Source organism: Bacillus rossius, chromosome 1 (genome assembly GCF_032445375.1).
Source record: "Bacillus rossius redtenbacheri isolate Brsri chromosome 1, Brsri_v3, whole genome shotgun sequence".
Classification (NCBI taxonomy): domain Eukaryota; kingdom Metazoa; phylum Arthropoda; class Insecta; order Phasmatodea; family Bacillidae; genus Bacillus; species Bacillus rossius.
Window position 1 is genome coordinate 202,364,122 of NC_086330.1, and position 17,562 is coordinate 202,381,683.

Consider the following 17,562-nt stretch of genomic DNA (forward strand, 5'->3'; position numbering starts at 1 on the left):
CCTGTTCATTAATCTGCATTGTCATTTCCGGACAAACAACCTGTTGGTAAGATACGTCACTTACTTCTAACTCATTATACAAAAATTCACGTTCACTGTCACATAAAATGACAGTACACAAAAACTTCCTATAACTCATGCAGAAATAGTTGCAATCATCCTCCCCTACAGGCCTTAACTTTACCCCTCCGCCGGTAATGTGGGTCGCGGTCCGGGGCACATTGACCTCAACCCTTTCTAGTTTAGCAGGTTATCCTGCCTAGGCAGGCTCTGCTGCGCAGGATGTCCTGCGTCCATTGTTGCCAACCAGCCTTGGCCTTGACCCGCGTTGTAGGTCTGGGTCCGAAAGACTTCAGCAGCTGGGTTGAGTGGCTCGTTGCGGGCAAAATAGCCCTGCTGTGATGACGCTTCTCCCTGCTGCGCCGTGACGTATTGTTGCGCGCTGCCGTCACTTGAGACGCGCTGCAGCGGGACACTACGAGCGGTGTCATTTTGCAGTCTAGTCTTCCCCTGCGTCTGTGCGTTTCTCGTTTCCGCCGGGCCGTGGGTGTCGGCTGTCTGGCGTTGCAGCCCGGAGTTATCGTACTCATTTTCAGAGTGATACCGGCGCCCTCGCTCGCGTGACCTTGACCTACACCGGTCGTCTCGCTGTTGTCGTCGCGCGCTGCGGCTGTCCTCTCCATCGCTGTTATACTTTGACGGTGATGACCACCAGCTGGTTTTCCGTTTGCCGCCTCTACTGCGGCGCTGACGTCCACCGTGTTGCTCCCCGTCGTTCGGCCCGTGTTGTCCGTAGCCTGCGTCACGCTCACAGCGCAACATGTTGACGGGTACCTGGCGGCTGTCTCTTTGCCGATCACGCTGCTGCCAATAATTATTGACCGGCTGCGGCTTCGGCACGAATGGCGCCTTGTCCGTGCTGTCCTGTGATGGCTGGGTCTTGGTCAGCTTTTCCAGCCTATCTAGCAACAGCAGTTGCTCCCGGAAATCGGCGACGTCACGATACGTCCGTCCAACCAGCTGTTTCTGGTAATGTAATGGCAGCTGTTCCGTGACAGTGGCGTAGAATTCTTCGTCGCTCATAGTGAGGGTCAGGTATCTCGTCTTCTCATATATCTGGGATATGTGAGATTCCAGTGACGAGCCTCGCTTGGGATCGTAGCGCTCCGAGTGCAGTTGCGCCCTTAAGGTGCCTTGTATCCGCAGACTCCAAAATTGTTGAATAAACAACTCACGGAACTGCACGAAGGATGTCGTGGCAGGGATAATAACCTCCCACCAATAATAAGCATGGGACTTCAGTGCAGTGCTGAGACATTTTAACTTGTCCGAGTCAGTCAGTCCAAATGTCCGTGAATATTCGTCCAATTTATTAAGGAAACGTATTGGGTTCTCCCCAACTTTGCCGGAGAAACTGGGCATCGACTCCGACCAGTGCCTAGCCGGGTGGTGCAGTAGCGCAGCCGAGTCCAACAATGGTGTGCTGAGTGGCGCGCTTGCCTGCGCTGACACAGAATCCGGTACAATAGGCTTGGTCATTGCGGTAATTCCCGCAGCTGGCTCTGAGTTACCGCTGCTGTAGGTGACACTATGATGGGGCGCGCTGCTACACACGGGATTGGAACCCAGGTTAGCCAAGCGTTGCTCCAATTCCTGGAATGGACGGTCAGATGCAATGATTGTTGCCGAGTCCCGCGATACAGCTGGTCGATCTTGTATTTGCACTGCGCTGCTGGCCAACGCATCGACTCTACTGTGCAATGTCGCAGCCGATCCTTCAATTACTTCCAGGCGCGACGCGATCATTGTTGTCTCCTCTCGGAGAACTGCATAGTTTGCCAGGCAGCGATGCTGTAAATCCTGCCGCTCCTGCGCTGCAGACTCAATGCGGCTCTCAACAATGCCTAGTTCCTTAGTGACGTCATCCAGGCGCAACGTGACGACAACGACCTCATTCTCGACGTGACTAACACAGGTAGTAAGTCCGTCCAGACGGACGCCCATGTCCGTCATGGCCGTGTCCACCCGCGTAGTGATGTCGGCGACGTCCGTCCTAATTTGGTTGATACTGTCCGTGACACTGACGTGAACGGCTTCGGGACGTACACCCATGTCAGTCATGGCAGTGTTCAGACGTGCGCTGACATTTTGATTAATGTCCGTGGTAGCTGTGTCCAACCGCGTACTAACATCCGTCATGGCAGTGTTCAGACGCTCGCTGACATTTTGATTAATGTCCATGGTAGCTGTGTCTAGACATGTACCCATGCCAGTCGTGGCAGTGTCCAGCCTTGCACTCATGTCAGTCATGGCCCTGTCAAGGCGAGTACTAACACTAACATCGAAATCAGCCACAACACTGTCCAAACATCAGTTCAAATCGGTACGGACAGCACCTATGTCGATCGCCAGCCTCAAAAGTAGCTGTTCGATCCTGTCCGTCCCCGTAGACGTCGGCTCTGGACCGCTGCTCGGCTCGTCTCTAGACGCGTAAGCGGCCGCCAATACATTGTGTACTACCCCGTCATGGTACGCACCGGTGGGTACATAAAATGGTTGCACACCCAACAGAATGGTGGAGTTCTCGGCCTCGGGACTCGAACCCGGCGTAGACCTGCCTACAGCCACGTCCGCCGTGTGAACTCCAGCACCGGCTTCCGCCGTACTCATTACCCTAGTCGGTGAACACTCATCTACAGAGGGAGCCGTGTCCGTTTCACTGTCGTGACACAAGTTGTCACCCTGCTCCTGTTGATCCTGCTCCTGCCCAGATAGCTTGCGGACCTCACGCAACGGTTGATGACGAGACATAGTTCTGGCAAGAAACTGTCACTACTAAAATAATATGTGTCCTGGTCACCTCTACTCGAGCCCCACTTGGCGCGACAGAATGTGTGCTGTAACACACTAATAATAATATGACGACAGACAACTGTTATGCTGGATTGGAGTGACCCAAACGTAAACAAACACCTCGTTTGTTTACAAACACAGGACTGACTGAATGGTAGATGATATTTGTCAATACACGAGTGCCTAACATTACTTGGCCCTGTTTGCCATAACTTTAAAATATTATCAAGGAGACTAACCTGTAATACAAATAAACAATATATGATTTTCAAATAAATTTTAATAATATTGATGAATTTGAGGCAAAACAATAACATAAAATATTTGACAATGGCTAAAGTTCTCTGAGGCACAATGTGACTAGCAAAAATAATAATGTTATTGAAACTGCAGGACGTGACGGAGGGCACCCGGCTCAACAAAAGTCCAATTCAAGTTCAGTCTCTATTGTTGACATCCGACACAACACGTAGATGCCGCCTACACATTCAATAAGGGTGGGGTTTGCTCCGGGCTAAACTCTGTCGGTAGGCTATTTCTACCCCCAGGACCTCTGGGGGGACCGCGTACATTTACTATTAGGAGGCACAGTCTCTGCGATAACATCTCGTAGCTGGAATCACCGCGCAAGGTGAGGGGAGTTTGCAGTTCAACAATGGGCTGGCGCCGACTCAAAGCGATCGCGCCTTACCTTGAGAATGCTGCGCTGGCTCCACGGTCTCCAGACTGCGTGAAGGCTGTCCCAGGAAGTGCGTTGAGATGCACCAGTAGGCACCACACACTTTTAGTCACCAGAGCACTCACACAGGCGAAGTTCCGGCGCGCGCGAAGTCGTTTCCCGGACCGCGGACGCGTTGATGAATTCGATAATTACCGTCCCAAATGTTGATAATACCGAACGTTCAACTTCAAATCGCGATTCCGCAGCCCGGAATCGCGGGTAGCGAAAATTTCTTAAGCGGAGCGATACGTGCTCCGACTCAGTGCAGCGGACCTACTCCCCGAGAAATCGCCAGGAGGCTCTTTTATACTTCCGCCGAGCGTCCCCAGCGGCCTCTCCTATTGGCTCGTTTTTAAGTTCAGTCGGTTGCCGATTGCCGCTAATTCTCCTGGCGCTGGCGCGCATGCGCCGTCACAATAGCACTTCAAAAGTCGAATATTTACCATTGCCGCGGACCATTGTTGACTAGGTCCCTTCAAACACAGTTTATATTTAATTAAATAAGCCATATTGACAATATATATTTATATGTGGGCCGTGTATCGGTACAAGAACTACTCTAAAAATATATTTCTAGTGCTGCTGTAAGCAATATATTTTTTTTTAGAAATTAGCACAACAATGTTAACAACTACACCAAAACTTACACTGAGAACAATAAACCAAACATGAAGGTGGTCTTACCTTTAAAAAAAATGTTGGACTGATGGATGAATGATTTATGAATTTTATGTGAAAAAACATTAATCTGTAGTGTTCTGCTTCATTTGTAATGATGAAGTGGCCATCTTTGCTGCTTGCAGGAAAACACTGCTGAAGTTTTGTTGATAACATGGTCCAGACCTCTTGCATTTGAGAACAGAGATTGACTGGAGTGTTTCCCTTGACATAGATGATCTGAATTCTGTTCTGTTTTTTTTTTTTTTTTTTTTTTTTTTTTTTTTTTTTTTTTTTTTTTTTTTTTTTTTTTTTTTTTTACCAAGCTAAAGATACGTTCGCATTCGGCATTGCTGTGTGGTATACTTAAAATGGACAGCATTACCCTTGATATTCTGTCATATTTACAAACCCCTTCAACTCCTTGTGTATGTGATAACTCTGCCCATTTCACATCAATCGACACATATTTATCCACAACAGCCGAAATGTCATCAATCTGCACATTTGCAAATTGTTTATGGAGTTCATCTATTGCCAAATCAATAGTTTCCTCTTTTTTCACAGGCAAGATAATGGGGAACAATTTCACAAAGTAACGCACTTAAGAAAATTGTGCAATTTCAATTCCCTTCAATCGTGCCACTTCCGCATGTTTTATAACTTCACTCTTAAAAGGAAACTTATTAATCATGTAATCACATGCAGTAATGAAATATTTCCTTACTGAGCTATAGAACACATGTTTCTCTTTGGTTTCAAGCACATTTATTAAAATTGTTGTGCGACTTCCTATCATTAACTCACCATCATCTTTTTGGTTATGACATAAATGGTACTGTACCTCAAGTAATGGACTGCCCTTCAGTACACTAGGTTTAACAAAATGTACAAGAATGTCTCTCAGCAAATTCATTAACAGTTCTCTTAAAATATGTATCTGTGGCGATGCTGCTTGAAGAATTACATTTACTTTCTCAAAATATGGCATAACATGAAGTAGAAAGGCACAAAGAGCTTTGTTCAAATTCGAAGACAGAAACAGAAACAATTTTTCTTCCCTACTTGCACAAGAATTCTGGTTTTTAAGAACTGGCTTGTCAAACTTCTTATCAGTCAGTGCAATTTTCTTGCTGCTAGAAGCAGATTCAGGAACTAATTCTCTTTTCCTTTGTATCTGGTTTCCTTTTTCTGTGCTAGAACTACTTTGTTTCTTTACACTTAATGGGATTTTGTATGATGTCATACTCACAGACTGGGATGGTTTCTGTGTTATCAACACTTCTTCTTTGAAAAAACTGAGTAATGGTTCCCACTGACTAACAAGTCTTGTCAAACTTCTTGCGAGAGATAACCACCGTGTTACAACATGCTTCAGTACCTTTTTCGATTCCTTGCAGTGAAGATCTTGAAATCTAGCAAGTCGTTCTTTTTGTTTAGCACTTTTTTCCATATAATAAAAAATGTCTACTAATATTTCATCCACATTCACTGGCAAACTTGAAGCTGCCTTTTCTGCTGCCAAGTTTAATAAATGACATGCACAGCCAATAACAACTATTTCCTCATGCCTTTCTTTTAAAAATGCAGCAACACCATTCTTCTTCCCAACCATCACAGGTACATTATCGGCACAAAATACTACACAATGATTCAGTGGTACTCCATTCGATTCTAGCTGCGACAAAATTAACTGACCTATATTCCGCCCTGTATAATCGCCTTCCAGGTTAGGTATGGAGAGAACTGTACTCACAATTTTACCCTGTTTGCTGTCATAAAATGTGACAACAATAGGGTACAATTTTTCGTTTGTGTCGTTACTCCCGTCTGTTGCAACAGAGAAAGGCCCTGTCTGTAGATGCACAACTTCAGACAATGTATTACTTGCCATTCATTCAAAATGCAAGTTGTTTTCGTGCGGGCACACGTGAATTGCTTTGCAGTATTTGAGTCTGTGAACATATTTTTGAACAATCCACCAGCATGATCTGCTGCACTGAGTGGGATGTTATGCTCCATTAAAAAGGAAACAAAAAGGCATTCCGCTTTCGTAACGTCCAAATTGGTGTTTTTAGTGTTGAAAAAACTGCTAATTTTCTTGTTCTTTTCCTGACTCTTCACATTCCCAAAGTGTTTGGGACAGTTAACGTGTGTGCTTACGTCATGTTTACCACCGTGCGCTATATTAAAATCACACCTACACAATAAACAGAACACAAATTTTTCGCCCTTCTGTGATCTTTGTATACACGGAAATTCCTCACTGTAAGAATCCTTGTATGTTTGGAAGTACTTCTTCTTCAGTTTGCTCATTTTTAAAACACGTTAAAAACACTCATAAAAAGACATACAAAAATTAAGAAAAGTCTTCAAAGAAACACAGGCTACTTATTAACATAAAAATGTATACGATGGAAAACACAGCGAAACTAGTAAAATATATTTAATTACTCGTCCATTTTCGTATTGGTGTAAGGTATATAGGAAATATAAAAGAACAGAACAATTAAAACTTTTCGCAATACTTCTACACCATTATTTACTGCTTGCTACGTTCCACCATGTTTGGAAACTAGAGCCTGGGTGGCGTTTGTTTTCCAAACGGACCAGTAACTTAATTTTTGATTCGTTAGAAAGAGCCAATGAGAACGACGATGTCAAGAACAAAGATACTTCTTTGTTTGGCATCTACGTCAACGCTTGTTTCTCTCAACTCTCATACATAGCCTCGTCGTTAAAAACTTGAAATTACCCGTTCATCGAATTTTTAAATTTATTAAAAACGTTTCGAAATCCGTAAAAAAAATCAGGGCTCCGTAAAACCGTAAAACAGCGCCTCTATCCGTAAATTTTACGGACAATCCGTAAAAGTTGGCAGGTATGCACTTACTATGAATTCACAAACCAAAATCACTTTTAATAACCAACTTTAACCACACACTCACAATCATAATTACTTTTAAAAACACTCTGGATAATCTACATGAACAACTGCACAGATCAGACAGGCACACTGCCCAGACAGGTATTGACAGGCAACTCACACATGACCTCCGCTGTAGGTTGGTTGGAGGGGAGTAAAGGGGGGATTTTGGGGAGAGGTGAGGTTGCTTGGAGGGGAGTCTCAGCACGACAATGTTCCCTTTAACGTGTAAAGTGGTGGTTGGTTGCTCAAGTATTTTAAAATTACTTATTTCCTTATATTAAAAATTTATGTGCTGCAATATTGGTAATTTTATAAACTTTAAATGCTGGTAGCGACCCCTAAATTCGCTTTAAATACAACAAAAAAAAAATTCTAGACCATTTTACATGTGGGAGAATAAAATGAGAGGGTGAACCATTAAATTTTTTAACCTTCATTTTTAAGCATCACCCTAATATACATACACACACATATATATAATATTTACACTATAATACATGATTCATGAAATGATCACTGTGAAAAGAAGGGCGATTTTGATGGGATAAAATTACTGTATAAAACATACTTAGTATTAATTATAGAAGAATATAAATTGAAACTGTTACCATTGTTAAAAAGTCTCATTTTATGCCAACCCAATTCAAACATATCAAAGTTGCAATTTTTGCAAAGTAACATTTTGGTGGTGTGACAAAACTCTTCGCAGTACATGACATATCACTAATTAATTATACAAAAACTTGAGTGTGACTACATACTAAAATATAAAACACTAGTAATACAGCAGTTATAATTAAAATTATTAGTAAAAAGAATGTAAGTTACAAGCATTTTATTACAATGTTAAGCAGTACAAAAATAATTAAAGAAATACAGTACATAGAGTTTGTTTAATAACTGTAAAATATTTAGATTTTGCTGGCTGTTATTAGCGTTTTTTTTTTTAATTTACATTTTATTTAAGTACAACGTTTTTCCCACATTGTCATCTTCAGTGGCAGTACGCAAATAATATATTTTATATTTAAACCACGTTAATAGTATTCACAGGAATAGAGAAATTACAATGGATAAGCAAGATATAACATTATTCTATCATTTATTTTATTACATATCAAGAAATAAATTTTGAGAAATAACACATCTAGTTTTAGTTTCCTGATTATCCCAATCCCACACTGTTTAATGTAATTGGTTGGTCACATTAACTTTCAATGCAATACCGCAATATTTAAACATTCAATCCATTTAAAATCCAGAGTGCCTTGTTGTGTAAATATTGTGCAGGAATTCAATACGTAATATGAGCTAAAATCGACATGAGAATGGAGGTGGCAATAATACAAGGCAGTAATTAATGTCCAGGCATAGACGCAAATCATTGGCCCGATGAAATTAGTAGTAGTTACCAAGTTACCCTATATTAATTTACAAATTTCGGAACAATAATTGCTAATAATTAGAAACATATGAATTAATCTACAAAAACAAACCACATCAAAATACTCACATTTGCAACAAAAAAAATTGTTTTCTCTAAAAGTACCATAGCACGCATGCGGAACAGACATTGGAAAAATGTATACACAGCACTTCAAATTATTGTAATACACAAATCATGTTTTGCAGGGGACCAACATTTGTAAGATGCAATGTCTTAGTAGGCATGGGCCAGCCAGTAACATGGAGACAGATGGTGTTACAAGCTCACATGGAAGCATACAGAAGTCGGATATTCGCCTGAATAAGATCATCAGGGCCGGATTTAGAGGTCTGGAGGCCTCGGGGCAACAGAGGAGCGGAGGCCCCCTGGCCCTAAATTATTTTCCAAATAAAATTAAACATTTTTTTCAGTCGAGTTTTCCAATAAATAATTTATTTTGAAATCAAGTAGATTTTCTTAGTATTAAAAAAAAACATACATAAATACTAGTGTTTACTTGTCGGAATTTAAAATATTTTTTTTTTCCGAAGTCTCTATTGTGGGGGCCTTCCGTTTGTGGAGGCCCTCCGTTTGTGGAGGCCCTCCGTTTGTGGAGGCCCCGGGGCTTTCGCCCCGGTTGCCCTCCCCTAAATCCGGCCCTGAAGATCATGCTACAGCTGGTGCTACTGACCCTCCAAATACATAGTAGTTGTCACTGGCCATGTTTGCGGACCCACATTATGGTTCCAAACGTTCTCGTTGAACGAACAGTCTAGATGCCTTGCGTGTTCACTGGACTTGGCTCGGAGGGTCACAGTCCTCGGCTACTATGACCTTACTCTGTGTATTGCAGCTATAAATTATTGAGGGATACGTATGTCCGAAGTGGTACATCCGCGCATGTATTCTGCATAAAACGCGAATGGGACACATGTTAGGCTACTGCGATACTGTGCGACAACCTTTGTTGTACGAATACTAGCGCCATTCGCTCATGCAGTATTTTTTTGTGTGTTTTAAGAAATGAGTTTATTTTAACTGCTTGAAATAAAGGCTAATAAATAAATTACAAAATAACAAACGTTTCAGTGTTGCAGAAACAAATAACAATTAAGGTTAATTACTTTGGTGGCTTTTTCTATTGTAGGCAGATAGTGCATTTCACTTCATAGGCCGTAATTTTTAACTTTGAATTCTGAAAATATGAAAGGTAACATTAATTATCGGTATAAAAAGTAAAACGAAACAGTTCTGCATGAAAAATGCTTTAAACACTGTTATATTTTAAATGGTCAAATGTCCATTATCTTGACAGTAATGAGTCAGTGTCAAAGGTATCACTGTAATTTATTACGACTGAAATAACAAGTATTTCACAAATATCAGTAGAGATCAAAAAAATTTATGCACAGTCTGCTACTAATCAAGTGTGTAATATCGTAAATGCTACAGGAAATATGACAGAAATCCATTTATAAAAGTGGGGATTTCATGTTAAAAGAGGTTTACATCCCCGACACTGAACGTCACGTTATGTCTCATCCGAAAATCGGACGCTTAGCAAGTGGTAGTTTAAGACTAATTTTATAAACTGAAGCCAGTAGTATATTAGTGTGATTACTTTCCTTTTAAGTCATGGAAAACATTTTATTACTAATTTTTATATTTTAAGCACAACATTTCCTGTAGAATTGCGGTTTGATTCCGGGTCGGGTAAACAAATTTTTTTTTCAATTGTCCTAACAAAGTTGTTGGTCGGCTGGTTTTCGCAAGGACCACAATTTTTTTCTCCCTTTCGTTCAAGTATTCCATGTTTGCCCCATTCATCACACATCTTAAATATAGCTGCTGGTCACTTCCGACTTCCAATCAATAAATTACTATGTGTGTATATATACACACACACACACTCAATTATAAAAAGATTGACTGTTGCTGTTATCGTGAGGGGAGAAATTGAAATGCCATGTACGTGCTACATGTGGTGAAGCACGGAAGTGTTTCAAAAATTCAAACCAAACAATATAGAATTATGTATATATCATACTTGCCGGGCTAGCAACACACGCACACACGCACGCACAAGCGCGAGGTGGTGTTTGGGCGGTGGCATATCAAGCTCAAAGGGGGCCGCAGGCCCGGACGACGTCAAGTTTCTGTAAATGTTTATTTTCTACTACACTGTACGGCAGCACAGAATCAGCCAACCATTCAGCAATGTTTCTTGTCATGAGTTTTTCCTTTGGATGATGAGAAGACCAGTGGTAGGTATCTTCAATACGTCTTTGTTTTGATGGGCTTGGTGGTGAAGCATCAGTATTTACGGGCAGTGGCCGTAACAGTTCTTGCTATGTCTCATATTGTTTCTTCTCAGTTGGAAGTTGCCTTATGAGACCTGATGTGCTACCATAGCTTGTTTGAAGACTTTTACTTCATGTCTTACATTTGGCACTTAGTTTATCGTTGCTTCTTGCAAAGTAGTCCCAGATACGTGTCTTTTCGTCAGTCATGTTAAACATTAACTAAATGAATAAAACCACAACATGGAATGTGATCTACTGTCGTACGTAAAATTTTACATCTTTATTGTGAGTAATAATACCTACTTGTGTAAAACTCCCCTAATTTTGTAGACCTCAAATTACCCTCAGAAACAGTAACAATAAAATCTAATCATATTTTCACTACGTGTGTAACTATAGTGCTGCCATCTTTTGTCTGCCGTAGCATAACCCCATCCCTTAGTGAGGCACAGGCCAATCACAGCAGTCCCTGATGAGTTTAGTTTTTTTCTTTTCTTGATTTTTCAATCAAACAAGATGTTAGATATTTCGATTTAATTCAAGTAAACACAATAATTAATAAAGATATATAATTCAAATGTGTGTAATTATACACAGGAAATAATAATGATTAAAATAATTTCTTGTTAAGCGCTGTGTTTAAGGCCATTTTTCATTGCCCGTTTATTTTTAATTTTGACAATAATCATAATATACATCATTTTCTGGTAATTATTTTTATCGGAAGAAGTAGAATTTTTTAAATAGTTTCGGTATTAAACGTGCCATTTTTCATAAACATTTGTTGTCTGTTCTTTCGTTGTAATAGAAGGTCAAATTTTTTTGAAGGTGAGCAATTTTTGGTTTTTCCAGAAAGTATTGGGAAAAATATTATTCCCTCCCAATGGGAAAAAAAGTAATGCCCTCCCGAAGTTTTTCTCGAAAGTCGGGATTCCGCACACCACTACTTACTACCAATTTGTCGTATTTTTGTTAGTAGGATGAAAAAAGCAGATGTTTTCTGGAACATTTTTCAAATGTTTTTGTCTATATCATAAAATTGTAGATCCATGTTTCCAGTAAATTTTAACATACTTTGTTGTGTTGCATTTTTTGTTCAACCCTGGAAATTTTGACAATCATTTTGCTTAGAGATGAAGTTATTAGATCATGTATAATTTTTGTAGTAGTAATATGTATAAGGTAACTTTTTGAAGCACGTATTCTATGCTTATATATACTCTAACCTTTTGATAAATGTGTAAGAATCTAGACCGTAATTTTAGACTTTATAAATTTGCTCCAAGAGTTACTGTATGTACTATTAATAAATTTTTAGTATTTTTTTTTAATTCAGTCTTTATCTTCATATGGTGTGTTGGTAGTTTACGGCAATTGGATTTCAGCACACTCAGGTATTTACAGAGTATTTTAATCATTTGTTTACTAATCTTGCAGGATTGACAAATTCTTTTAGATAACATTTTTTTAATAATCTAAGCTGATTTATGAAATTGTTTATGGGTATTAGAGATATAAAATTTTATAAATGTGTGTATGTTTCATGAAATAATTTAATTTTTTTTTATTATTTACAGAGTATGCCTTGTTGTAAAGCATCATTCCATGAGCAAAACTCATTCTACTCTTTAATGTGTGTTATTTATTGTTATTTGGAGTTAAGATTTTCAAGTAAATGTTTGAATTTACTTTTTTTCAATTTCTAACCTTAATACATTTCTAGCCAATATTCTGTCACTACAATGTACTTTTTTTTTAAATATTTAGCTTTTGTCACTTGCCCACCTAGGGTTTTAGTTTTTATTTGGATGTTAGCATTGCATCTTTTGGATTATTTTTCCCCTGGCGTTCGCAATGTTTAGCCCCCCTCGACAAGAGGACAAGATAAGCAACATTTTCTTCTGAAAGGACAGAAACAGATCATTTCTCATCTTCGGAACGTAATTTAAGATGAGGAATGCTGCCTTCCTTCAAGGACAAGAACAAAGGCCTCCCTTTACATGATGGTGATACAAAAAAGTGAACCACTGTACCAGTAGCAAACTCACCACGACATTCTCGGGATGGTAACTGTCAACAGCTTCAAAGAACTTGAGCTGTATCTTCTGGTAGAAAGCACTGTGCTCATAGTCAAAGTTCATTATGCCACTGGGTGATACTGACGTGCACTTCATGCTCAAACCTGAAACAAGGAAGAATTTAATGTACAACAGTGTTGAGTAATAAAACTTCAATGAATGCATTCAATTAACGTAACAGATATAAATCAATACAATAACCCAAGCAGCCAAAACTAAGATTTGGGAAGAAGAAAATACTAAATTTTTTTTTTTTTTTTGGCTAGATAGCCAATATTAAAGAAGCTAATGAATGTATCGAGAGATGTATTGGATAGCATTATAAAGTGCATTCTTCAGTTCAAAAATGTAACGTATTTTAGTAAGCAGAGTAAAGTCTGAGACTTAATAAAATTATACTTTATACTTAATTAAGCCGAGACAAATGAAATTTTATGCGAAAACATTGGCAAGCATTTAAGAAAAAAATAGCTTTAGTTTGCAGAAATTACAGATAGAGTAGACTCCTGATTATCTAGGTGCGGGTTATCCGGGCGATATTTCACTATCATAAACCTTAAGAACAAAAATAATTTTTGACTTTTTATTTCCGTTTGCACACAATGGCAACAGCACTTGTGTAGCATTAAATACAATGCAATAAATCAGTAATGCAACAAATTAATTATGTGATGAATCAACAAACAATATAATGCTTTTCCTCAATAGCTATTCGCTTCCTTCATTGCATAATTATTTCCGACGACACCAGTGTTCAGCAAACATTTAAATTCCGCCATCCTGCATGTCAACAGCATTACATGTAGAGAAAAGCCAGAAGCTTTTAGGGCTTGTTTACCTTACGTCACTAGGATGCACTAGTAGCAAATCATTGCGACACACATTTAGTAAAGAACAGAATCCGGAATTACGTTAAATAATCTTTCTAAAAATACAAAATGTTAAGTTTATGCTTTTTAAATTCTTATTAGAACTAAAATCTATCTCCTGCATCAATAATGGGTCATTCAATGTCAGTTCATCCAACAAAAATTGAAAATGTAACCATTGTTTTTTAATTTTGATAAAAATTGGTTCATTTGTTTGGTGACATAAGGCCACTTAACCCTCTGACCACGTAATTTTTTTTTTCAAAATTTAAAAAAATAATGCATTTATTTTTTTTCCTTAAAAGAATGATTATATAAATTTACATCAAAAAATATAATAATAATAATTTTTTAAATTTATTTTAGTATGATAAATTAAAAAAAGGCTCTAAACATAGTCCAACACCACAGTTTTTAAAGCCAATTTTTTTCTTCAAAATTTATAAAATATATAAAAAAAATTTCTTAAAAGAATGATTAAATAATTTTACATTAAAAAATATCATAATTATATTTAAAAGTTCTTTTTAGTATGATAAATCTGAAAACATGGCTCTAAACAAAGTCCAACGCTACAGTCCTTACACCAGATTCAGGTTTCTTTTCTGATACGTTTGCCATTCTCGTTCTTCTTAGCACAGCAAATTGCACACTGTCGTCGTGGCTCTTATTTGATAGTATTCGGTGGAATATGACTAGCAAAATGGCGGGCTGTTAGCCTCAGTGGGTTAGGTGTAGCACTTGGTCTCCCTTTTGGAGATTGGTTGTTTGGAGCTGAATATTTTTCAATGTGGTTCTCAACATGTTGGAGACGGTATTCTACAAAATCAATCTTCTTTCCAGAAGAAATTTTGGTGAATATGATGTATGAGTTCCAAACAGCTTGGTCTAAGAAATGCCGAAAAATCTTCTTGTAGTACTTGTGTTGTTGTTTCCTAGATGAAGGGTAATATGACATTTCTTGATCAGAACGGTCTACTCCACCCATAGTGTCATTATAGTCGCACACTACTTTCGGCTTCACAACTTCTGTCCCACTTCTGTAATTTACTACTTTTGTGGTAGCATTGTGCACTGTACTCAAGAGGCAAACAGTTTTCTTATCCTGCCACTTGAGGGCCATGACCTTACCACGCTGGAAAGCTTGTATCTCACCCTTTTGTAGTTTTCCCTTTGAGAAACCTTGAGGCAGATCCTTTCTTCTGCTATTTACAGTCCCATATACGTCCATTCTCTGTTTTATAAGCACATCCGCAAGTTCTGGAGACATGTACCAATTGTCTACAGTTACACAGTAGCCCATATTCAAGAACTGATCCATCAGATGCAGGACTACTTTGGTAGAAATTGGATATGTGTCATACTTCTCGTTATAGACTGTGCTCTTTCCAGTGTATAAAAGAAAGTCGCAAATGTATCCTGAGTCAGTCTCGCACAACACAAAAAATTTCAGTCCAAAACGAGCTCGTTTTTTTGCATTGAACATTTTCCATCCAAGACGACCTTTGTATAGCATTAGACTTTCATCCAAGCTGAGAGAGTCTGCTGGAAGATAGACTTCACTAAATCTTTTACGCAAGTGTTCCATTATATAAAAAAATTTCCACAACTTTCGATTGGGATGGTTGCGAAGGTCAGTGCTATCATTGTTTGCAAAGTGCAAAAATTTCATCAGGAGAAGAAACCTGTTTCTGGACATGAGTTCAGGAAATATTGAAGACTGAATGACCTTTCTTTTGGACCAGTACCATTCTTGCCGTGGCAACTTCACAATTCCTTGAAGAATAAGGATTCCTAAAAACAGCCTAATTTCATTTTCAGTAGTTGGGGTCCATGTTTTATAAACTGATCTCTCTTTCGGGGGATTTTTGATAATGAATTGTTCTGCATATATATTTGTTTCCCTAACAACAATGTCAATCATTACCTGATCAAAGTATAGTTCGAAACATTCCAGTGGTTTACATGTGGAATCTATGTCTACAACTACACCTGGATTACCTGTAAAAAGAAATCTTGGTGGTGCTGGAGGGATGTTCTGCATGTCCACATCACACCACACTCTACTCTCTTGAAGTAGTAAATCTGCACTTGAAACCGAAATGTTAGATGAATCGTCACTACTATCACTACCACTACCCAAGTCGACAGAATCCGCATCTGAATCATTTTCATTGGAGCAAGGCACATAATCACTATCGTCATCAGATTCACCATCAGTTTCATTTCTGTCCTTCAAATTTTTTCTGCTACTCGAAGCCATCTCACGGCATGATTTCTGGAAATAAATCCAGACATAGTACTCTATAAATGAAAATTTACTAAAGAAAAACATTAACATGCAATTTGTTTCACACAGGGGAAAAGTTTTTTTTGATATATGCTTCAAAGAACATCTTGCCTTTGATAGCTGATTATTGTGATATAATATAGTCTATTTCAGATAATGAAGCACATTTTGCACAATTTCTGCAACAAACATTTACAATATTGAAGGTGAATATCATGAAGTAATGGATAAAAAATAATAAAACAATGATGTTTCGTAAGAATTTTCCTATGTACAAGTATCTATTATGTTTGTTTCAGCACATGTCAAAAATTTCATACTACACGGAAAGAGTATAAATAAAACACACACTTACAATCTGAACCATTTGTTTGTTATTTGTTTATTCCCAGAATTTGTAATTTGTATTTTTCGAAGCTGACAAAAACAATATACGAAATTACGTCATTGAGATTGAAAACAAAACTGAGTCACGTGACAAAGTGCTAATTTGAATATGCCACAGATTCATGTAGCACCAGACGCATCAATAAATATTATTAGAAGATTTATATGAAAATTCATACTTCAAATGCACTGGTCATGTTCCAATTGAATTAGGAATTTGCTATTTGTAATTTCCAATCTGAGCGAATATTTTTTTTTACTACGGTAATAGTGACCGAAGTTTGTAATTTGCAAGTACAAGATTCGAAGCAAAATTACAAAAATCCTAATGTAATATATGAAAACACATACTCAATTTTGCAATCAAAACTGAGAAATTTACACTTCAAAAAGAAAAGATGAAAATTTTATAAGTAGTTTTATATATAAAATCATACATATTCTTCATGTACAATTTATATTGATGACAAAACATACACATTTTACTGAACCATTATTACAGCAGTTGTAAATAACTAAAAAGCATAAAACTTACCTCAAAACAAAAATTTGTGAATTTTGTTAGTATTTCATAACACAAATAGGATTCAATACGATGAAAATGATTGAAAAGAATTCACGGTTCACTTGAAAATAAAGCACCTGTACACATGAAATAATAGACAAACAATTTGGCGCGTTTATTTCTTCCCGAGTCGTCTATAAAACCTGAATACACAGTCCCATCTAGCAAGGAAATGAACAACTATAGGCGAAGAACTGTGCGACATCTAGCGGGAAAATATTCAACTAAGTCAAGGAAGCAGCACAGATAGCTTGGACGGGAAAATCGCGGGATAGCAATGTATACAGCACAAAAATGTTCGTGCCCGCAGAAATCGCGGGATGCGTAAATTATAACCAGTAATTGCTGCACGCGAAAATCGCGGGATACCCAGTCAGAGGGTTAAAAACCAAAATTTCAGATTTTTATCTCGAATACTTCCTGAAATCGAAGGTTCCTTTGTGACCATTTTTGGCCTAAAACAGGTTGTAATGACAGCATAAAT

The 17,562-nt window shown here is 38.4% G+C and overlaps 1 protein-coding gene across 4 annotated transcripts in view; it reads right to left on the reverse strand.

Moving 5' to 3' along the window:
• LOC134527243 (ribosome quality control complex subunit TCF25) overlaps positions 1-17,562 on the reverse strand; it is a 361,743-nt gene that overhangs the window by 214,151 nt on the left and 130,030 nt on the right. For 3 of the 4 annotated variants that reach the window (XR_010074132.1, XM_063359741.1, XM_063359743.1), the window contains exon 5: positions 12,938-13,071. Coding sequence is in view for 3 of the 4 variants with exons in the window: in XM_063359741.1 (XP_063215811.1) it covers positions 12,938-13,071 (134 nt within the window). In the remaining variant the exon portion in view is untranslated. Of the gene's footprint in view, positions 1-12,937; positions 13,072-15,837; positions 17,435-17,562 lie in introns of those variants that run through there. The other variant, XM_063359742.1, reaches the window with a different exon arrangement.